At 42.9% G+C, this 23,696-nt stretch overlaps 2 protein-coding genes across 2 annotated transcripts; both read left to right on the plus strand.

Moving 5' to 3' along the window:
* Positions 1 to 313: 313 nt before the first annotated feature.
* On the plus strand, positions 314 to 3,722 carry mpv17l (MPV17 mitochondrial membrane protein like). The gene is made up of 4 exons (XM_006801935.3): positions 314 to 714; positions 1,181 to 1,251; positions 2,296 to 2,325; positions 2,556 to 3,722. Exons 1-4 carry the CDS (start codon positions 408 to 410, stop codon positions 2,769 to 2,771), a joined length of 624 nt encoding a protein of 207 aa, XP_006801998.1. The 5' UTR covers positions 314 to 407; the 3' UTR covers positions 2,772 to 3,722.
* Positions 3,723 to 9,827: 6,105 nt separating this feature from the next.
* LOC102779777 (nuclear distribution protein nudE homolog 1-B-like) lies at positions 9,828 to 23,051 on the plus strand. The gene is made up of 9 exons (XM_006801934.2): positions 9,828 to 10,042; positions 10,696 to 10,819; positions 12,620 to 12,773; positions 15,277 to 15,425; positions 17,170 to 17,306; positions 17,394 to 17,660; positions 18,752 to 18,837; positions 19,173 to 19,318; positions 19,671 to 23,051. Exons 2-9 carry the CDS (start codon positions 10,734 to 10,736, stop codon positions 19,717 to 19,719), a joined length of 1,074 nt encoding a protein of 357 aa, XP_006801997.1. The 5' UTR covers positions 9,828 to 10,042; positions 10,696 to 10,733; the 3' UTR covers positions 19,720 to 23,051.
* The last annotated feature ends 645 nt before the right edge of the window (positions 23,052 to 23,696 follow it).

Here is a 23,696-nt window from a genome sequence, read left to right on the forward strand (position 1 = left end):
TGGTGACGCAGTTGGACGGGATGTACACCTGAACAGATTAGCGCTTGACCTGCAGGATTTGTTGCTGGAGACGCACCTGATTCACGGGAAGTAGAAAGAATGATCTGGATTTAAATTTACCGTGACCAAAGCGAAGCCATGGCAGGTTTTATGCATTTTTTCGGGGAGTTTTTTGGGCATTTCTCATCTAAGATCTGATGATGTGCGATATTCCTGCTGCCAGCGGAAACGTGTAATCCCTCCCAGATTACGGCGCACTGATGGATTGCGTCCTGTCGTCCAGTCGGCTGGCACTAGGGCCTAGCCAAACGAATCCAACCGGTATGCCTGCATCCTGACTGCTGAGGTGAAACCACTCAGGGCAGGTCATTCTGTAGGCACCTGCGTCCCCATCGTTGCCAAAGACGATGAGGAGAGCTGTACTCAAGGAAGCCGCCAAGCGATTCCCCTGGCTGGCTAATGTCACCTTGTACGGATGCTTATTCGCCGGCGGTGACCTAGTCCACCAGCTCATCGCTCAGAAGGAGCACATGGACTGGAAACACACTCGCAATGTCGCCATCGTGGCAATCAGCTTCCAGGGAAACTTTAACTACTTCTGGCTACGCGCCCTGGAGAGGCGCTTCCCTGGAAAGTCCGCCGGGATGGTTTTCCGCAAACTGCTGCTGGACCAAAGCTTCGCGTCGCCTTTGGCCACCAGTGTCTTCTACACCGGTAAGATGGGCAGCTTTCATTTTATCCACGTTAAGGGTTACAGAACTGAGAGTTTGCTTCATGTTAAAGCAAAGCGCGTGAGTACCCCCCCCCCCCCCCCTTCAATGCGCTTTTGTTTGAAGCCAGCAAATATTATCTTTGGTCGGAACATCAAATATGACAGTTATTGATTATTTTTCCAACTATAAATGTCAACCAGCCATCGGAGCCAGAGCGCAGACGCAGAATGACGCTGATAATGATAATTGGACAATCGGGACAAACCATTACTATAAAATCTAAAGAGTGTCAGTTTGTGAATAAGACTCATCTTAAATGAGTGTGAAGGTGAAGTGGTTTCCGGTCAAGGTTGTCTCTCAGTCAAATACTAAAGTGTTCAAGGTGAGGTCTTGTTCCATAGTTTTTAAATTTGTGCGTAAAGACGCACGTCCCAAGCCGTGCCTTAAACCTGCTCTCTGTTTCGCAGGGGTGAGCTTCTTGGAGGGAAAGGAGGACGTCCTTGAGGACTGGAGGGAGAAGTTCTTCAACACCTGGAAGGTGAGAAGCGCTTCAGCACGGTAGCTTCTGCCGCTGCCAGCTCACAACCGGATTAACCTAGATTACGCCACCGGCACTTCTGCTTTTGCGCAGTGGGCTCGGCGCCCGGAGGAGAGCACGCGGGGTAATTCAGCCAGAGGATAAAAATGTCAGTGGGTTTCAGGACGTTCAGGAGCTGACGTCCTGCCAAGTGTGACTCATAGTGTCATGTTGCTGTGATTACAGTAAAACAGCTTCGGGTTACTTTATTTGTACTTGCAGGCGTGAGTCATCCATCCTCAGATAAACACACACACACACACACACACTAAACAACAAAAGTGAGCACCATTAGAAATCAGTCCATCAGAGGGACAGCTGGACAAAGTATGATGGAGCTGCCAGGCAGGAGGAGAAGAAGAAGACCTCAGAGGAGGTTGATGAATGTAGTGAAGGAGGAGATGCAGAGGATCAGTGTGACAGAGGATGCTGCTGCTGCTGCACTTCCCCATCTGTTAACTTGTAACGCACACCTAAACCTAACTTCTCTTTCATGTAATGTTTTCTAACCCAGTCTTTAGCTTCAGTGCTGAGCTCGAACCATGTTTGATGGCCATGCTTCACTGTTTTTCTGAGATTGGCGCAGCTCCCTTCTATCTCTGTCTTACTCAGATCTTTTCTGCTTTATCACCTTTGTGTAAATTATACTCTGAGGAGTATAATAATTTGCACACACTAATTGAAGTGCAGTTGTGCAGGCGTTGCTGCTGACTCTCCATTTCAAGCTGCGTTAAGTGAGTGGATTGAAACTGCGAGTGAGATACGTCCTCTTTTCTAACCTCAGAAGGATCCACGGTGACCTGATAGAGATTAATGTTTTAAATAGTAAAGCTACAGATGTTTCTGCGTGCAGTTTGGCAGCTCTGTGTGCGACATTTTAATGAACGGAAGCATCCCAATCACAACCTTCACCTCAGCTCTACACTCACCCCTGACCTCTCGCTGGGATCCTCTGAGGTGTGCATGGAGATGGAAACTCTGACCGTGTCTTGTTTTCTCTTTCAGACTGGACTCATGTACTGGCCATTCATGCAGGTGAGCCTGTTTTCATTTTTATTTGTTTAAAGTCAGAAAAAATAAAAATCTCAGAGGAGTGGAACTAAAAATCAGAGATTTTGCTGCTGTGCTGTCTGATATGATTTACTGGTAAATGTTGTTTTTCACATGAAGTGTGTAGATTCAGAATCACAGTGTGCACACTGACAGGAAAACCTCTCAGAAGACCCTTTTCCATGATGGTCCTCTTCTCTGCTTCTACTTTCTAGTTCCTCAACTTCGTCCTGATGCCGTTGTACATGCGGACTGCCTTCATGGGCTGCTGCGCCTTCCTCTGGGCCACCTTCCTGTGCTTCTCTCGGCAGAATGGCGATGGCACGGCCGGCGTGGCTTTCGCGTTCATCATGGACCCACGTAAAACTCTGGAGGAGATGCGTGAGGCCCGGCTGGCCCGGAAGAAGCAAAAGACCCAACGGGAAAACTAAAGCGAGGAGGAAGCAGTGGAAGAGGATGCTGCTTCAGTCATTCAGGTTGTTGAGCCGTGAAGGAAAGACCGAGAGCTCGTTACCTCCACTTAAACCAGCACGATGAGAGCTGAGGAGCGAAGGAAAGCAAAATCACTGAATACTTTCACTGTCTGTCACGAGGTTTGACTGATGTGGATTTTGAAGGCGAGTTTTTAAATTAAGGGCATTGATTGACAGGCAGGAGTCTGTCAAGGAAGTTTATTGATTCTTTTATGGCGATGAACGTTTTTAGAATTTTTATGAAAATATGATGTTGTTTGCGTACCAATTTAAAGGCTCTCACAGCTACAGGAGAATCTTCTAAAGCTACACATTAATGCAGTACTCCAGCTGGTACCCAGAACTCTTTAGTCAGTTTTGGTCAGCCTCAGGGTTCAGTAAACGTTCGTCCTTTTTCATGCATTTTTAGTCTTTTTGGAGCAACCAAAGGTAAAAGTCCTGCAGTCCTGCTCACGTTTCTTCAGACCCTCTCCCTTATTTTGCATCTTTATATAAAGCAGTGGTAAATCACACGATTTAACTGTGCACAAGCGACAACATGAAGCTTGTCCTTCATTTCTCGCTGCAAAGGTTCATTCGGTGTGAAAACTTGTTATTATATTTACTTCGAGTACACTGTGAGTCAAGGTCAAGGTCATTAAACTGGTTCCTGCTCAGGGAAGCATGAAGGCTCGTTTAAACTCATTAGATCAGGTTATTTAATGTGTAGCTGAGACTTTGTTGGGTCAAATGAGGCTGCTGGTCGTCACCATTCAACCTCAGGGAGCTTAGAAATGCACCAAGAAGCTGCTGAGATGCACTATATTGCCAAAAGTATTTGCTCTTCTTCCTTCCTTTGACCATTCATCCACAAGCACCTTTGTGAGGACAGACACTGATGTTGGATGAGAAGGCCCGACTCACAGACTCGGCTCTAATTCACTCAAACGTCTCTCATCAGGTTGAGGTCAGGACTCTGCAGGCCAGTCAAGCTCTTCCACACCAAACTGACTCATTCACGTCTTTATGGACCCTGCTTTGTGCACTGGTGTGCAGTCATGTTGGAACAGGAAGGAGCCATCCCCAAACTGTTCCCACAACGTTGGGAACATGAAAACGTCCAAAATGTCTTGGTGTGCTGAAGCATGAAGAATTCCTTCCATTGGAACTGAGGGCCAAGCTCAGCCACATCATAATGCCCGCTCCACCAAACTTTACACTTGGCACACTACAGTGAGAGAAGTACTGTTGTCCTGGCAACCACCAAACCCAGACCCGTCCATCAGATTGCCAGATGGAGAAGTTTGATTCATCACTTCAGAGAACACATCTCTGCTGCTCTAGATGCTTTACACGCTGCATCTGACCCTTTGCATTGCACTTGGTGATGTAAGGCTTGGTTGCCATGGAAACCTATTCTCTCGACTCTGTTCTTGAGTTAATCTAAAGGTCACATGAAGTTTGGAGGTCTGCAGCGATCAACCTCTGCTCACTATGCACCTCTGCACCCGCTGACCTGTGATTTCAGGTCGGTCTACCTCTTTGTAGCTGAGTCGCTCTCTTTCTCACTCACGTCCACGTTTGTTTATTTTATTTTATAAAACCACTAACAGCTGACTGTGGAATATTTAGTAGAGAGGATATCTCATGTCTGGTCTTGTTGCACAGGTGGCATCCTATCACGGTACCACGGTGAAATTCACCGAGCTCCTGAGAGCGACTCATCCTCTCACTAATGCTTGGCTGTACACGCCTGTGCTCATGGAAGTGATGCAACGCCTGAATTCAGTGATTTGGATGGGCGAGTGAACACTTTTGGCAATATAGTCTATTTTTGCTCTGGACCAAAGTGAAGCAAACAACGATGAATCAGCACTAAAGCAGCTGCAGGAACAGCAGATGTTTGCAGCTGTGGTGACGTCTCGACTTCAAACGTCGCAGGTTTCACTTGAAATAAACGGGGACGTTTTATCTGACATATCGAGCCACGGCTACTGGTTCCTGATCTGATCTGAGCCTGCAGCACAGCGGAGCTCCTGAGATCAGTTTCAAGGGCTGATATTTCTGCTTTATACCAGTCGTGCCTTTTTCTGTCGACAACAAGTCTGCAGATGTGTTTGGCTGACTGGTGACTGCCATCAGTTACAATCAATACTACGAAAGATGTGTGTTGCTGTATATTTACGTGTGTGTGTACAATTAAAAACGTAGTTGCGCTGGGATGCACTGACGTATCTGCAGGATAAAAACTCAGAAAGGTTCACTCTGTGTGAGTGTGCTCGGTAAATGTCAAAGTAATCAAACTTGAGATTTTAAAAGAATACCCGCTAATGCCTCTAGATAAGTAATATTAAAAATAAATATACATGAAGGATGGAGCAGGCAGGTGAGCAGTTAGACAGTAAAGATAGATGACCGTCATATTCTCTCATATTATGAAACAAGGCCAGCGATAAAATGTGTCTCTGACAACATAAAGGTGAAGATCTCCATCTGCCTTCGGACCACTCACAAATTCAAGTGGCTGAGATGAGTTACTTGCATCGGGTGGCTTAGAAATGTGGTGGGGACCTTTTTAAAGGAGGCAGTTGAGATGGTTTGGGCATCCAGGTAGAATCTGTCCTGGGCACCTCCTTTTGGCCGATTTCAGGACACACCCAACTGGGATGAGAGCCTGGCCTAGACCTAGACCTTCTTGGAGAGATTATATAGCTCATTTGGTCTAAGAACACCTGGCCTGGGAGCCTGCTGCTAGTTGGACACAACTTTGGATTGGTGGAAGATCATAAATGGATTGATGCACAAGTAGAATTACACGTTTCCTCCTTACCTCCTCCCTTCCTGCCCCTACAAGCGTGCAAACGTAACCTAAACCTCACGTTTATGTGGAGAAGAAGCGACTGACCTGATGTCCTGTTTCCTGAGATGTTACCAGAAAACATCTGTATCAATACAGATACACAAGAAGCAGAGCTAGACCATTACTAGAAGGTTACTTTACTTTACTGAAGGCCTGGAGGGAACCCAGAGGGCTCAGTATGAGTTATTACAGCGGATACGTGTCAGTGCATCCCACTTCTGCTGTGTTTGGTAGTTTGAAACACGAAGTTACAACATTTGAATCCTGTTCTGTTACTTGAACCATCCAATACAGGTGAGTGACAAATTAAAGGAAAAGTAAAGTGCTGAACCAAAATCTCCCACCTGTGGTCAGCTGGGTTGAGATCATGTGACTGTGAAGGTCAGAGCTAGCGATGAATGTCATCGTCATCCCGACGCCCTGCTAGGCCCTGAGACAGCAGAGGGAAGCGTTCCTTCACAGGATGAAGCAGGCAGCGAGCTTCCCTCGCACGTTTCACTGGTTTTTATTTAATTTGTCACTGTTCTGTATTTTGCCATCAGCCCAGAAACCTTACTGTGTTCACGTCACTTACCTGAGTTACACCAGTTTAGATTTACGGATTCTCAAAGACTTTTGGTTTGGTGTCATCAGATGAGATCATGTATCAACCGAGAAATCCTGTTTTCCATGTTTAGAACATTAAACCTCAACAAATGTTCATTTATTTTGCAAAGTGGTTTATAAAAGTTCTCACTACGATCTTACAGCGACTAGTTCACAGCTCTGATGACCTCCGCTGTTCTGTTGTTTCATCACTTTAATGTTTTCACAACGAGGACACGTCTTTGTGCGTCCTTTTGACACGTGTTCACAGAGTAAACCTGACACCAATAAACCGGTCAAACAGCTCTCTCCTGTTGTCTCGAGTGGACGGGGTTATTGTCCTGATTCCAATGAGATGCGATGGGAAAATTGTGTCCCAGTTAAGCCATGAACGGTGAGGCGGTTGGATTGTTGAGCATTAAACAGGTTCCCAGAGCAGATAAAGACCACAGTTAGCAGCACTCTCACAGGGGTGGAGGAAATGTTGTTTCCACCCTCCTGAGACTCAGCCTGTGCACTTATGTCTTATGTAATGGACATTTCTTTTTGGTCTCTATCTTTTGAGTCATTTGAGCAACCCCACTAAGTACTGATATGCTAAAAAGAGGACATTGTGGCCTTTCCAGTGATATTTCATGTGTTTTGGTGATCTTGTTTAGCTCCAAAAAGGCAGAAAATCACAAAAAAGTTAATCTGGAATCTCACGAGGTTCTCACGAGGATACGCTCCAATTCTTCTAGAATTTATCGTCCAATAAGAGGTTTTACTTTTTATATAAGTTAAATGAAAAACAGTAAATACATTCTGATGAATTTTTCTGTGTTAGTCTCAGAATCATCCCACAGTTAACAGTTAAATATAGGAATCTTAAAGAGTCCCGGTCCATTTATACTGCAGCACCCTGAGGAGGTGTTTCAGGCCAGTTTCTGGAATCTGATGCTCAAAGTCTTTTCCCAGCAGTGCTCAAAAATGAAACTAAAATGATTAAATAAACTCTTTAACTTAGTCTAAGTATTCTCTAAGATTTGACTCATAAGTCCATCACTCTAAGTTTATGTTTTTGTTTTGTTTTCCAATTTCTGGCAACTTGTTTGTCTAACCAGATCGAGCTATCCTGTAAAAATCGACAGACTGGGTTTAATTAAAACCTTCAATGCAAACTCTTAAAAAGAGTCTTAAAACATTAGCTAACCTTAAATTAGGATTGATGCATTGTTTTGTTTTTAGTGTGCATAACAGGATAAGTCACTTAATGTACCGGTAAACAAGAGTGGAAGAGCTAAATATTTTTTTAGCTAAATTATAGTGAAGAAATTCATGCTGACGTAAGAAAGCGTCATTATAAATGGGCTGGATATTTACTTTATAGCATGCACACAATATTTACGATTCAGAGACAGGGTTCTCTGTTTTACTCAACTTTCTGTGACCCATACACTGCAAAGTTACTGATCACTGCAGAAGTCTCAAACGTGGTCGTCTAAACACATCATAGTGAAGTGAAGACTAAATCAAAGATCTGAGCTGAAACATCAACAGCGCAGTGAGTCTTTGTTCTCGCCACAGAGGAAGTATTCTTAATACAAATTATTACCTTTAAATGAGTTTAGTCAACTCTACTACTCAGCACAGACAACTAATACTGATATAAGTAAGTAAACTCCAAAAACAAGTATGAATAAAATTAAAGTTCGATTTTACCAACACACAGTACTGACATCAGTCTTTTAATAGATTTCATTCTAAAAGCAAATAAAAATATTTCTTAAAACAGAGACGTATCAGTTTAACCAGACTGCCGCTAATGTCAGTGAAGGTCACGTTCATGTTTATAATCTGCTGTCAGTGTGTGGACTCAAAACATGCAGCACAGATATGAAGCAAGGGTACAGTGTGTGTGTGTGTGTGTGTGTGTATGCTCCAGTGATGTGCGGGTGGATTAACCAGGATCAGATAGGCCTCCTTAATCCCTTTGCAAAAGGACAGAGTTGACCCAGTCATTCCGACCTCTGACCCCATCAACAGGAAGTGAAATTATTACCCAATCAGAGTGAAGGACGCTGCCAAGTGCCCTTCTTTTCTAACCCTGGGAAACATAAGCGACAGACTGTGAGGGGGCGGCTGCAGAGGACTTAAATTTAAGCACAGGTTTAGTAACTGATATGAAAAACACACAACGGTTAATATAAATAACCATTAATGACGTCATCTCAGTAAAAAAGTGATCACATGATGAAGCTCCTGTTGCCACCCAGTGTTGGAAAGTGATTTTGGTTTTTATAAAATTGTTTAAAAAAAGCTGAAACTCACATTTGGGTTGGCAGAAATAAAAGTAACTTGAAGTAAGCAGACAAAGAAGTTGAATATTTAACATGCTTCTTGATCTCTTTTTAAATCACACATCCACACAGTTTCAGCTTTATCACACAGCTCCTTGTCTGGTTATGTGAAAACAACAAGTGGTTTATTTCCACTGAGAAACCCTGAGGTTTCTTTTGAGCAAGTACTTGGTTCACAGAGCCAGGGATGCCTGCAGACAGATGAAGGGAGACAGAATCTGCAAAGGCAACGATGGAGGACCAGCACTGCCAAAATAATAAGGTCATAAATAAATGAATGGCTCTTCTAAAAAACAAAACAAAAAAACATGCACATATACATTTGCAAAAAAGTATAAGAATGAACGAATCTTCCTTTAGCTGTCTGGCTTCTGTCTCACCCTGTTACTACCATCCTGTCCTGTCACACCAGCCCTTTGTTTTACAGATTCTGAGCTGAGCTACATTTGTGACCTCACCAGTATCCTCGTCATTATTGGCAGTGACTGAAAGAATAAGAACCAAGATACCAGTAGCAGAAATAAGCATCTTCTAAAAGTGACAGCTGCATCCTTCAGTATTGGCTCAACATCTGACCAGGATGCCTTGGACAAATGCTGGATGGATGGGTACATTATTATCTTCTCCAAACAATATTATTTCTCATGAATGTACTTTTTTCTTTAACAATAAGAAAACTTAAGGTGCACTCCAAGAGAATACAAAAATAATTTAAATGCCATCTTTTAACAATATGCAATACAAACACAGGACTGTCGTGAGCAGGGGCTCTTTAAAGTAGAACGCACACACAAAATAAACAACAAGTAAATAAAAAAAAAGCTTTCCTGAACTTTTTTGCAAAAATAATTTACCACCCTTTCAAAAAACAAACAAAATTTGTTAAATTATTAAATAAATATAAACATAAATTTATTTATATATTTTTTTATTTTGCAATTAAAAGTAATAATGGTCTTGTTAATAACTTTTACATGCCTATATTCTAGAACTTGTTTTTAATATTTGTTTTTTCGACTCATTTCCAACAGCACTTAAAGGCAGCATCCTCTGGTAATCCATCAAAAACATCTACTCTTGGGGCTGTTAAGATCCCTTTTGGTAGATTCCCCCATTCTACATTGATATCATTACTATGATTGGACAATAATTATAAACTCCGCCTGCCAGTCCTTGATTGACAGACAGTTCACCAATAGCAAGAGGCAACGAGGCTCCCTTGTAACTTCTGATTGGTGGATTGGTCTGGACAATATGAATGGCAAAATGTATTGTTCGACGTCTTCCCAAAGAGTAGCAACTTTGCGGTTCTCCAACTTAAGGCGAGTCCGTTAAATTGGTTTGTTTGAACAATTCTGCTTGAAATTTCATCGTCAAAAGCGCCACAAGTTAAAGAAGACATGGAGAAGATTTAGAGAAGTGTTCAATCTGGTTAATTTGTCGTCGAACGGAGACAACTGTTGAGCGTAAGTAGCTGAAGTCATATGTTAGTCTCAGCGGGGATTTAAATGGGTAAACTCCGTTAGCCCAACTAGCGGGCTAGCGGTGGCTTGTTTGCAGTCATCTAACTTTGTTGTATACGAGTTAAAACCAATACGACTCTAAAGGAATGTGCTACTAGTATTAAAAAAGATAAACTAAGTTCTAGGTTTTGATGCAAGTCTTACGGTAACGCATGCTCATTAAGTTCCCTTTTTTTGGTCTCGCTCACAGTGTGACCAGACTCCGTGTAAGTTTTTCATTTAAAATCGTTTACATTACTTCAATTGCTTACAATATTTGTGGAAGTTGGAAATATTATTACGTTCTTGGACGCAACACGGTATGCTGCTTAATTCGGCATACACTTAGGTGTTCAATAAACTGAACTTAAAACTGAATGATGTTCTCCAAGCACGCCGTTACATCACGGATAGCTGCGACGAGCAGACTCTGAAAGTTAAGATTTATTTTGTATAAATACTGCTTCTTTTCGTGCCGGATTATTGCGAAAACTCACAAGAATCATCTCAAATTTTTTCCTACATCAGGTCCTGTTTTTTCACAAGCCTGTGTAACAATGAAGATAAACTGGCCGCTTTCAAACAGTAGTTCAGCTCTTTATTGAAATTGCCCACAGACTAGTGTTGGTGTGTGAGAGAAGAGCCTGCCCTGGAGATGGGGGACCGGGAGCCTCCAGTGTTTGGGTCCCTGGAGGAAGAGCTGGAGTACTGGAAGGAGCAGGCTGCCAAGCACCAACAGAGGTATGGCCCCTGGTGATCTTCTTATAATTTTATTAATTTATAAACCCTAAGCTGTATATAGAATGAAGTGGATGTGTATCTTAATCTCACGTTTCTCTGTTCTCAGTGGATATTGGATTTCAGCGCTTCCAGCTGTTGTAGGTTTTTGTTTCATAATGTGCCAAATGTTTTCGACAGGTGATCGGTCAGGGGCCGCTAAAGCACGTTTAACATACCCGGGATATTTTTTCCTTATCTGGCTTCACTCAAACATCCACAAATAAATCAACCTGGGGTCTAACAGCATAGCCGAGGCAGGGTTTGCAGCATCTGACCAAGCAGAAACACAGAGAGGTCTGCTGGCAGCAGCTGATTTTTAGGGCATGTGGACATGTGTGAATGAGAGTTGGCTTTACGAGGTTTATTCCATCGGGCTAGAAAACTGTTGCTATGTTCATAAAGTTTATTTGAAGCCAAGAAGGAAAGCTGACTAAAAGCATAATTTTTTATTGTTTCTGCTCCATCGTTAGGTTTTTTTTTTCTTCATATTTTTATTGAGAGACAAGTGTACATTAGTTTACAATGACAATACAATCTGTTCCCCTCACATATTTTTTAGTTTTTCTTACATGAACAGATACGATAATACACCCACACAGGCACACCCACACCCACGCTTAAATAAAATTGAAAAAACAAACAAAACAAAACCTAAGAAAAAACCCAGAACAAACACAAACAACAAACCCCAAAACACACACACAAAAAAAAGGGGGGGGGGGGGGATATGATATTAATCAGCTGGTAGAGCGTTCAATGACTTGCAATAGTTTATGAAGGGGCCCCAGATACGATAAAATTCTCTGTATTTGCCTCGTTAGGAGTTTTTAACACTCTGAGAGCAAAGAACACAAAAGCAAAATTCAAATTTGGGTTATCAATAAGTAAGAACGCTGTTTGAAGTTTACATGTTTAGGCTCATAGAACAATAAAATGGTTTTTAAATCGTACCTAACGGAATGAAAAGCAGCAGTGAAGTTGCTTCAGAGGATCTTTGTTTGTTTGTTTGCTCTTATAAACTTCAGACGCTCTCACTATCTGGGTGCTGAGGCCTAGTTTGTCTTCAAGCAATGCTGATGCAAATTTCAGAGAGCTGATTGGCCAGTAGAAAGTGATTTCATACCTGTTGATTTGTGTTCTCGCTCCTGAGCAGGTTAGGTCTGGAGCGTAAGTTACCATGGTGATGAACCGCATGTGTAATACTGCGTCCCTGGGTCCTAAAGCGGCCTGCTAGTACGAGCTTTCAGTCTGCAGGCGGGCTGTTTTAATCTGGAGCTGTGTGTTGGAGTCTGAGCAACACACAAATAATAACAGGTTGTATGTTTCTCTGCAGCCTGAGTTAGGGTTCGGGGCCTATGTCGTTCAGCATTAGTGGGGCCTTCACAGATGTTCATATTACCAATCTAACATGCACTGATGCTCCGCCAGACCATCGGACTAAACATTTATTTGTAATTAGGGAGGTTTGCAAATGAAGGCCTTCTTCTTTTTCTTTTACACAGCATCCCAACATGCTTTTACCCCCCCAAGTTAAACAGCTTCCCATAATGCTGACTGTGGTTATGTTGGTCAAGTTAGGTCCAGCTGCATCTGGTTTAAATTGATCCAGATCTTTGTCTTAAACATCGTCTTGGTCTGATTGTTTTCACTGGAAGAACCAAACTTACAACCCGAGCTGTATTCATTTCTGAGTTGGGATTGATTTGCAGTGAAAATATCCAACGGTAACAAACATGCGGGGCATGTTCTGTGTGTTTTCAGTGCAGAGGAAGCTCAGGAGGAATTGCAGGAGTTCCAGCAGATGAGTCGGGACTACGAGGTGGAGCTGGAGACGGAGCTGAAGCAGTATGAGACGCGAAATCGCGAGCTTCTGGCTGCCAACAACCGGCTGCGCATGGAACTGGAAAACTATAAGGTACGGGAGACGCAAGGAGTTCTCAGTATTCTGCATCTCAGCTCTCCAAGCTAACTCAAGACTCTGAAAACTGAGACTCCACCAATGGAGAAATGAAACTTTTCAGCATTCAGCAGCAGAGAAGACCTCCAACAGAGCCCTGAGTTTCAAGATACTCGCTTTGGTTCTCTAAAGCTACAATCACAGTGGTGGGAGACCACAGCATGACCAAAATTATTGCAACTGTGTGCAATGAACTTGAGCACAGGAACCAGGTCTGCGACCAGTGACTTTGGTGCGTAACCATAGCAACAAGACAGTCAGTCTGCTACCAGCGTGAAACTGAACGAGATGATAAATCAGCAAAAAGTGCAAATCTGTTGGAGCCGTGTGCACTGAAATTCACATTAACAACTAGCTTTCAGAGTCCTCTATGATTCAAAATTTCTCCACAAATAGTGACGTAGTTGCTGCAGGATCATTTGCTTATTTTCCAGACATGCACATCAGTTTTTAGTCAAAGTGAATATGTTAATGTGCTGAGGAAATGCAGCGCTTCAAACACAGAAAAATAACGGGCAGATTTCAAATATGAGAATCTTTGACGGAGCAAAATGAAGAGAAATCTCCACCTAATCAAATACCTGCACCACCTCACCCGGCTCATCTTGATGGGGAATAGCAGCAGCTTTACTCTGAGCTGTCATGCTATGGGAGTCAGTTTCAATATACTTTTCCAATATTATAAAGAAAAAGTAATTAAAACCACAAATGAGACAGTTCTGTTCAATTCACTGTCTTTCCTCAGTTTTCTGTTTACTTTATTCACACAAAGTAAATGTTGAAAGGCTTATTGCACAGGTGACCGAGCCTGTATTAGGCTTGGATATATGGCTAATTTTTCACAGTGTTTGATGTTTAAAAAGCATAAATTTAGTCTTTTAAGATCCTGCAGAAACTCTGAAAGGAGCTTCTGTGATGCAAGTCCGTATCTAAACTTGAACTAAAGTGTTCGTCTTTGAATTTGCATTCAGCCGACTGACCGCTGAAGCGGCTTTGATGGGGATTTTCATATCGCTCAGCTGATTGCGAGTCGGGTTTTCTGGCCCCGGTTTGCCTGCAGTGAAGAGGAGCCGCTACTCAGCGTAAGCAGCGCGCTCTTTGCTCTCACAGAGGATCGATTCAGGCCAGAGAGAGGCAGCTGACGCCTCCAGCGCTCCCTCTGTGTCTGGAGGGGATGGCAGTACCTCCAGAAGATCCTTTACAAATCTCATTAGTTTGTCCCGCTGCTGTGCACAGAGCCGGTGTGCGCCGGCATTTTGAGGAGCTCGGTTAAAAAGCAAAAAGGGGACAATGGCACAGAGTTTGTTCATGGTGGGTGCTGCGCCCCCGGTGCCAGGCACAGTGAAAATGACGTCATTGTGTTTTATGGTGAACTGTCCCCACACGCTGCAGTGATAAGACGGTTTAACAGCTGTATCTGCTGTTGCTCTCAGAGCCAACATCAACCCTGACGCTTGCTTGTAATGATGATGGTGCAGTTTTTCCCAGCCTGATGCTGGATCCAGACGTCTGTGGAGCGTCTGTGCAGACGGCTCCGGCATTGTGTGAGCAGCATCGATGGGGACGGTGGTGTCACCAAAACACTGGAAAGAGAAATACAGAATAATTTACTTTTAGATGTTGTTTTTTATATTAATAATCTAAATATGCAGCACGATTCATGACTAAGGTTTTGAAATAAATGCTGAACACTGGCTGCTCTGTCATCACAAGAAATATGAGAAAATTTTGACGTCCTGGAGGCGAACCCTGCCACAAAAAAACCTTCTGGGTGTACGAAATAAGAGTTCAGATGGTCTCGCAGCACAGAAAACGCTTTGTCTTGGAAGGATTTTTGCTGTGCTAGATGAGAATTTATTTATTTATTTTCTGACAAGGCCAAAATAACTCCAGTAGAGTAACACAGACACTTTGCTGAATCAAACATTTGAGCCCAAACTCTCAACCTGGCATAAAAGATTTGACTAAAGAAATGTGAACATGTGAAGTGACAGACTGGGTGTAACAAGGTGCCTGAAGATACAAATGAAATTTGGTTCTTTGCTAAATTGCTATATTGTTTATAAAGCTTTAGCTTTTGATTCGTAGGTCGGCGTGAAGCAGCTTGACAAACAAAAGGTTCTGACAGAGCTCGGGTCTAAAGGCTGGGTTGAAAACGAGGAAAAAAGTCTGACATTTGTTTATAAAGGTTGAATATTTTGCCTTCAGTCGTGGTTTCTTCATTTGTGAGGCATTTGAAAGGTTCTCTGGTGAATTTGATTCTTGAAACGGTTTGTTTTTGCTAAAAGTTTATTCATTTATTTCTGCTTTTAAAGCTGAAATCAATCCTCTTGAATATTTGTTGAGGTTTAAGCCGAGCTCCTGAAGATCTGCTCCACTCCAGCCGCAGAGGTCTGTCTTTATTTTTCTTCTCATTCTCTCTCTGACTGTATTTTTCCCGTATTTTCGTCCCTCCTGCCAGGATAAGTATGAGACGCAGCACTCTGAGGCCTGTCGGCAGATCTCCAGCCTGGAGGGAGACCTGGCTGAAACCACTGCCGTCCGAGACCAGCTTCACAAATACATCAGAGAGCTGGAGCAGGCCAACGACGACCTGGAGAGGGCCAAGAGGTCAGGAGGAGCATGGTTTTATTGAATTTCCAGAAATAAATGAAGAAATTAAGTTAAGCGGAGGTAAAAGAAACTGTAAAAGTGTACATCTGTCCACCAAAACGGGCTCGAAACCAGCAGACGACAAATGTAAAGAAACAACAACAAAAAGCTGCAGGGCTCCAGGTTTACTGATTTATTAAATAATAAATCAGATGATGATTGTGGTACCACCTTAAATCACAGCGCCCAGTCAGTTGTTTGATATTGTCCAATTAAAATATAATAATGAGCCTCAAGATATTTTTCAAAAAAACAAAATATTAAATATACAGAAATAAAACATTGATAAAATATGAACAATGTATGTTTTTATAACCTGTTAAATAAATTAGAAGAAGAAGAAACAGTGAAAATAATTGAAATCATTGGGGGAGAATTAAAAAAAAAAATCATCGTTTGTTTATTTAAACTATATATATATATATATATATATATATATATATATATATATATATATATATATATATATATATATATATATATATATATATATATATATATATATATATATATATATATATATATATATATATATATATATATATATATATATAAAAAAAATAAGGAAAAACTCCAAACATTCATAAATGAATTAGTAAAATAAATCCTTTTTTTTAAAACATGCACTAACCAGCTGGTAAAAATGAAATGAGCCTTAAAAACAGCAGCAAGCCCTCCTCCGCGACCAGAAGCTCTCGGAACATTAAAAAAGGTTCAGCCGGCACTAGTTTAATGAAGGTGCTTAACTGAGCGGGAGAAATCCAGGTTTCAGGAAGAGCAAATCCAGAACACAAGATACAAAGAATTCCTTCAATATGAAGGTCTTGTTTTCCACCGACCTGGTATTTATTAGACCCAGCCTGAGAGGAACTGGGTCCAAAACGTCCAAGCCATTAGCAACCAGATCCACCAGTCGAAGGTTTTTTTGCCAACTCCACGCCAGCACAAATGTCGTAGAGGACGGAGTTTTGCAGGACCATTTTCGAGAGACGCAACAACGGGAACCAACCAGGAGTCCACCGGGTCCAAGGCACGCAATGGCACCAAAAGTCGCGGATGTAGCGGAGCTCATAGGGAAAATGAGAAATCCAGGATTTCAGCTTGACAAGACGACCTCCACGGTGACCCCGTCTCCTGCGTTGCTTCTGCAAGCGACGCAGGAGATATGACTGGATATGACTTCTTGGTTGTCATATCCAGGCCGGTCAGACATCCGGATGGATAAACTTATTTCCAGTGATGTCTGGCGATCATAAGACAAAGTAGAACAAACATGTAGCGCAAAGTTAGCAAAAAACAATAAAACAAAACAAATAAAGGAGAGCGATAGACGGCGACACACAGGCGCCATCTTCAACCAAATTAACTAAACATTAACATTAAATAAGAAAACGATGATCAGTCCAAATAAAATGGTTTCCTTTTTTTTTGACTTAAAGACACTTTTAGTACAATTTTACCTTCATAAATGAGTCTTCTCTGAGTAACAGGTGGATTTAGATTTTATTATAACTCCAGAAGTTCAGGAGATCATGACAAACACCTTTCATAGTTTCATAGTTTCAACAGCGGCTCTGGTGTCTGCTTATGTCCATGTCTGCTTTGCTGTCCTCTTTCCTGGTCTCTCTTGTTATAGGACAGACTCGCTGATTTACCCTGTAAACGGTCTGTTTTGTGACGTTTCTGGTTCGGTGCCTTTCAGAGCGACGATCATGTCACTGGAGGACTTCGAGCAGAGGATGAATCAGGTCATAGAGAGGAACGCCTTCCTCGAGAGCGAGCTGGACGAGAAGGAGAACCTGTTAGAGTCCGTGCAGAGACTGAAGGACGAAGCCAGAGGTGCAGCGCTGCGCCATCTTTTTCTTCGGCAGTTTCGTTCGTGTTTGTTTTTGCTCGTCTTCATCATTTCTTTGTGTGTCTGCACAGACCTGAGGCAGGAGCTCGCCGTGCAGCAAAAACAGCAGGTACAGGAGAGGAAACCGTCCTTCAGCAGTGCAGCCAAAGAGCCTTCTTCATCAGCGTCATCCTCCTCGGCCGGGCTGCCTACTCCTCCTCTCACCCCATTAGACAAAAGAACAGAAGACAAACTCGCGTCTTCGTCCTCTAACCAGCCCCTTCCCTCCGCCGCCACGCCGTCCAGACCCCCCGCCTCCGCAGAGCCCTTCAGCACCCCGCAGCCCCCCGTCAGCAGAGGTCAGTTCTGTGGTGGTGTTAACCTTTTTACCATCCAGCTCTGTTTATGAAGCGTGACTTTCTCAAAATGTGCTTGAAACACAACCTGAGCTCTTCTATAATCAGTCATATCTGAGCCACAGCGAGAACATGCTTTATGCCTGATCCAAGAAGAAGCTCCAAAAAGTTTCAGATCCCTACAGCTGAACTCTCTTTAGTGACACTGAAACAACTATAAAAGCTTCTGGCATCATAAAAAACAATGTTGTTCTTTTCTTGCTGCTAATTATGGATTTGCCCGCGAAATCCAACCAAACTGCCCGTGTTTACTGCTGCTGGGAAAGGATCAGCGGCCATCCTGATTGGTTGGTGAGCTGCCCCGCGGTGGAAACTACACAGAAAATACTGGGGGCTCATTTTGTAGTTGGCAACAGTATCCAGGAAGACAAGAAAATATCATGTTTGTTTGTCTTTTCTGAACAAAAGCGCCAGGGCAAAGGCTGCAGCAGCACTTTTAATATAGAAAATCCCCTTTGGTGTTTATTTTCTGTGGATCCTGACGGAGAAATAGGTCGAGCTCAGTAAAGATCTTTAATATTCAGCTTTTATTTTACTTTATATGTATGTGTCAGCTGTCCTGCATGGGTTACCCTGGTCCTGTGGAGTGGGTTTTGCAGCAGTGGTCTCAGTTCTGCAGCTTCAGTTTAGGTCCGTGTGGGTCCATGAGTCGGGTCTCACCCTGCTGCAGGTTCTGGTTAGCCTGACATCACTGGTGGAGTCTGACTCTGTCGACAGGCCACCCTTCCACCAGAGAAACACGAGGCAGGAAAGGACAGAGCTGACTCGTCAACAGTGAACTTTCACAATAAGAGCATGGTTGTAGTGCTTTTTGATAGAAAGTGTGGTTGGTTTGTTTGAATTGTTGTACCAAGTGTGAAATAAATAAATAAATGAAATGATTGTTGATAAGTTTGAGTTGGCTACAGATGATGATCATATTGAATCTGATTATTTGTGAATGTTTTCTTTAACTAACTGCTTTATCGAGCGTAAATCGCTCATCCTGCTCGTCTGTTTTCGTGATCACTGTGAGCTGCGTGTCTCTTTCTCAGGTGAAAGCCTGTCTGGGACCCCGCTCACCACGTCGGCGAGGATCTCTGCTTTGAACATCGTCGGAGAGCTGCTGAGGAAAGTCGGGGTAAGAAGCTCGGCTCGTGTTTTTCATCATCTGACTTACCGTCATGTGATGCTGCAGGCAGTTTCTCAGAGTCCGTTAAACATCACACAGACAGTCATCTTTTCTTTCTGTCTGTTTTTAAATCACCGGTACAGAGTGAAGACAGTAATTTGGCATATTTTTAGATAAACAATAGTAAGATGGGAGCAAAGCAAGAAAAGCCTTAAAAATTATACCCCAAGTAAACCAGAAGGTTCTTGGTGTCACATGACAGGAACATGTGGTCCGTTATGGCCGGTGGTTTGTGACGCTCATTAAATCAGAGATTTGAACCTTTCTGTTGTTTCTCCGTTCAGAGTCTGGAGTCCAGGCTGGCATCGTGTCGGGAATATGTCCAAGAGCAGGCGGCGAATCGCAGAGCCCACGCTGGTGGACAGGGGGCAGCAGCGGGTCAGAGCAACTCCTCAGAGAGCCATCCAACCAACGGCCTCTACAACAAGGGGTGAGCGTCTGTGCAGCCATGAAAGGCGGCGTAAGACTCGCTGTGAGTCTCCTGCTTATCAGGGGAACCTTCATATTACTGAGAGAGGCCTAAAAATTTGGATGCATGTGTTTGGTCATCTAAGCTTTCCACTGTTGCTTTCCTCGCCGGTCAGCAACGAGCGCATTAGTGAGATGAACGACTGATTTTCTTGCTGTGACGTACGATGCTGCGGTTCCGGGTTGTTCTGCAGGACAGATTTACTGATCTTTATTAAAGTCCGTCCTGTGAAGTGGAAATACTCTGTTGTCTGATCAGAGATGACACTGAAAGACGTTCAGAGGTTGTGACTGTTTACTTGTTGTATTTCCAGGCTCGTTAAGAGGTTGGATTTAGGAGCTGGATCCAAGCTGCTGCTGTGAAAGTAAAAATGCTGTTCGGCCCGTCGTCTCTGTCCACCCCGGGTCTCCCGAACGTGACACAGGTATCGCCCTTGTCGCCTCTTCAGGACACAGACTACCGAAGCTCCGCGGACACGTTACTCCAGACACGTCGGGATGTTTTTGTTTGTTCGTTAACAGGACTCTTTTCAGCACTCGCACTTGGCTTTGAACTGATCTACTGAACCCTCTCAGCTCCTTTTGTTTGGATCTTCTTGTTTTCTCCTCTCCCTCTAAAGTTTTGTTCAGATTAAAGACAAAGTGAGCTTGAGAGACGTCTGATGGCTGAGCACTGGACGGGCACCTTTATGCACACACTGGGGGGTAAAACTGCCTTTAAACCTCCCGACAGTCAAAAAGCTTCCACCATCAGGAGTGTCTCTGATTTGACACAGAGGAGATGATAAGCACACGCGGTGGCCTAGAAAGACGATATGTTTACATATTCTTACAGACTGAGCAAAGACTTTGACCCAACATTACTTAGGGCTGGGCAACGTGTCGATTTGGTAAATACGTCGATATATTTTCAAAAAATCCACATGGTTCACTTCTACGTGTAGTGTGAATAATGACTTGAAATGTAACGGTACATGTTAACTTAATGTTTGTGGTAGCAGAAAACTTGAGAGGGAAATCAGACTTCGTTAACAAAAACACATTTTTACCGGATTTACCCGTCACTTCAGATCCAAACTGACTGCAGGGTTTCTGCCGCTGTGCTACAACCCTGCCCGAAGCTGCTGGGATTCATGGCTTTTTCTAGCAAAACCTCTGTAACCACCTTTATCATAGTAACTAAAGCTAAACTAAAAGGGTGGCGTGGCAAGTCAGCTACTAAAGGCCCATCTTGAGCCAGGAAATATCCCAGAGGTGTTTCCCAAACTTCCACACCACCACGTTTATTAGAATATTAATAACAAAAAACTGAACTGAAACTAAAAATCCACTGCAGGAACCAACCGAAACTATTGAACGACTAACTCTGCCAGAAAAGCCACCGCCGTGCAGTAACACGAACTAATGATGAGCAGCTTCTGCTCTGGCAGGTAAACTTCCTGTTTTTGTGAATGGAGTCTGGTGGAGCGTCGCAGCTTCATGTTTTACCACAAAGAGCAACTGTGAAAAGTCTTTGAAACAGAGCTTCCACTTAAACTCACAGTGACTGAACCTCAAACAAGCAGCGTTTATGTTCAACAGCAGAACGAAGGGTGGGAGAGGTCATGTGACCGCCCAGGATGTAATGTGTATTAATGTTTTTGTCTATATCGCCCAGCTCTAACATGACTGAAGATTTTACTGCTGACTGAGGCAGCAAAGCTCAGAAGGAATAGTGTTGTTACCTTTGACCTTTGACCTTTTATAAGGAAGTCTATTTTTGAAGGATCTTGTGACACCAGGTGACCATTTTGGGATGTATCTGTCAAAGGTGTGTAAATGTGTTTATAATGATTAATTGAATGTGAGACGTTGGCTCCTGCAGCTCCATGTGGCTCTTTGGCCTCGTTCTGTGGTTCACTCTTTGCCTTCCGGTTCTCGGGCAGTTCTCCATGAATTTCATTTTAGTTTGTCAAACTCAGACTAAAACCTAGATTGAGGTGGGCAGAACACAGTAAATGGTTTTGTTTGGGTTTATTAGTGTTATTGTCTTAATTCTGGAGTTCAGCTCAGTTTGTCATCAATAACCTGAGTGTAGAGGAAGGAGGGTTTCTCACAGTTGAAGTTTGTGGCTGTCCGTCCGCACATGTGGCGTTCACAATTCTGCCATCTACAATTATTTCACGAAGACTAACCGATGGACATAATGAGCTGGTCTGACTCCGCCCTCCTGGATTGTAACTGGTAGTCTTTGTTCTCAGTGTAAACCAGCTCTTCACCACTTTGCTGTTTTTAACTCGCAGTGCGACTGCAGGATGAAGCAGCTGAAAGATTTCTTTCAAAATCAGAGCGAGAGCATCGTCCACCTCCGATGGTGCGTTCACACTAAAGAATCGAAGAATCGTCACATGAAAATCCACAATTATTCAATCGTGACAGCCAACGAGACGAGGAAGAGTCCAGCCCACAGCTGGAATAACTTTTCAGTAGCATATTTTCAGAGTTTCACAGGAAGTCTTCCTTTTCTCCACGTTCTCCAAGTTAACTTGAGTAATGCCTCGAGATTCAAACAGCGACCGGTGTCAGGAGAATCTCAGCTGATCGCCTGAAATATTTTTACCTCCATTCATGTCACCAGCTCAAAATTTAGTCTCCTTCTTTGCATAAACTTTGATTCTTTGTTCTGTGAACGCACCATAACGCTCAGGTGAAGATGAACCCAATAAAACTGGTTTTATTCCTCTGTGTGGTGGAAACATTAGGAAAGATTAGCCGTGGATATTCATCGTTCCTGGATGATGATTACTAATGATTCTGGAGACTTCCCTTCAGACCAAAGTTCAGTTTTATACTTAAAGTGTTTCACTTAAATCATCAGATTGACATGAAATTTACAGGTAACATTAATGCCTCTAACAGGGTGAAACTTTATAACTTATTGTAAATTCCTGCATTTAAAATAAAATTACTTTTTAACCTTCCAAAACGAACCAAAGCTACCAACAGAATGTAAATAACTGCTATAAATTTGTGCCCAAATTGTACCAGGATACGGTGCAGCAGGTCTGGGAAAGCACATCTGGTGAAACACTGCCCCCTGCTGGTTAAAGATTGTAAACGGTAGTTACAAAAAGTACCTCTGGCGACCCTCAGGATATTTCAGATGAGCTTTTATGCTTAGAAAACTTTGTTCCGTCCAAAAGTTTGATGTTATAGCTAATGTGTAGATGTTAGATGATTGTAATGATGGAGATTTGTGAGATCTGTGTGGCAGACGGGTAGTTTAGGCACTTTTGAGTCTGTGGAGACGTTTGTTAGATCCCTCTGCGGGGCTGCTTCTGTCTTTCCAGGAGTGAAATCTGAAACATCTTCTGTTTCTGAGGAGATTCGATGACTTCAGTGAAGGCTACTCGTGTTTTATGTTAAAAAAGTATGTTGTAGTGTTGTCTACTCACTGTAGGGTCACTAAAATGTAGGATGAGGATGTGTAGGTTGGGTTGCTCAAGTCTTGAGGCAGGACCTGTTATAAGTAGCTGCTCAGGGTGGGTGTAAAGCAACAGGCTCTGGTGTTTTTCTTTTGCCTTATGTGACTCTGTAAAAAAAAAAAAAAAGTGCTTGCATGCTCACATGAAGTGCTGAAGACCTGTTCTGGCCTTTGTTGTTGTTTACCTTCAGCGCTGCTTCTGAAAAAGCAATAAAACTTGAAACGCACAGAAGGATTGTCCTTTTTCATTTTTATTTATCACAGGAAGTGGAAACAGAAAACATTTGTAAGAGTTTGGTTTCAGTTTGATATCATTTCTGTGGTTTACAGAGCACAGACTCCTGCTTCACCCGTCGCCAAGTGTGGGGGACTTTGAGCCTTGGCGTTCGTATCTGTGAGATTTAAAACCAAGTGTGTCAGGAATTAATGTGGACCCGGTTGGATACATACAGATTTTCTCTAAATATTCCTGAAACCCTCAAAGAAAGTCCAGAAAGGATCGCCTCAGTTTGTGCGCTGAAGAGTTGCATATGATCTCCCGAATCCTGGCAAAGCCTGAAGGTTGTTTAGACAAAACAAAAGATCTACAGGTAATATTTTTACAGGAAAATCACACTGATTACACAAACCGAGGCGAGCAAGGCCGACTTCTTATATAGGAGTTCTTTAGCTTAATAACACTCCACAAAACTTGCAGTCCGTGTAACAAAAGCTGAAACGTTCATCTAAAGTCTGCAGCCTAAATCCCTCCTGTGTGTTAAAGTGTGACAGCAGGACTGGAGCTGGCAGCTCTTCAGCTGTTGTCTGAACCTCGCTTCATTCAGTTTGACATTGTGAAGCCAGGATCCTCCCCACAGGTACACGGATGGTTTTAAAA

Source organism: Neolamprologus brichardi, chromosome 4 (genome assembly GCF_056152115.1).
Source record: "Neolamprologus brichardi isolate AB-2024 chromosome 4, ASM5615211v1, whole genome shotgun sequence".
NCBI lineage: Eukaryota > Metazoa > Chordata > Actinopteri > Cichliformes > Cichlidae > Neolamprologus > Neolamprologus brichardi.

Coding starts and splice junctions, on each gene's coding strand:
- mpv17l (XM_006801935.3), top strand. CDS start 408: ATGAGGAGAGCTGTACTCAAGGAAGCCGCCAAGCGATTCCCCTGGCTG. Junction 715..1,180: donor CACCAGTGTCTTCTACACCG/GTAAGATGGGCA, acceptor TCTGTTTCGCAG/GGGTGAGCTTCTTGGAGGGA. Junction 1,252..2,295: donor AGTTCTTCAACACCTGGAAG/GTGAGAAGCGCT, acceptor TTTCTCTTTCAG/ACTGGACTCATGTACTGGCC.
- LOC102779777 (XM_006801934.2), top strand. CDS start 10,734: ATGGGGGACCGGGAGCCTCCAGTGTTTGGGTCCCTGGAGGAAGAGCTG. Junction 10,820..12,619: donor GCTGCCAAGCACCAACAGAG/GTATGGCCCCTG, acceptor GTGTGTTTTCAG/TGCAGAGGAAGCTCAGGAGG. Junction 18,838..19,172: donor AGCTGCTGAGGAAAGTCGGG/GTAAGAAGCTCG, acceptor TTCTCCGTTCAG/AGTCTGGAGTCCAGGCTGGC.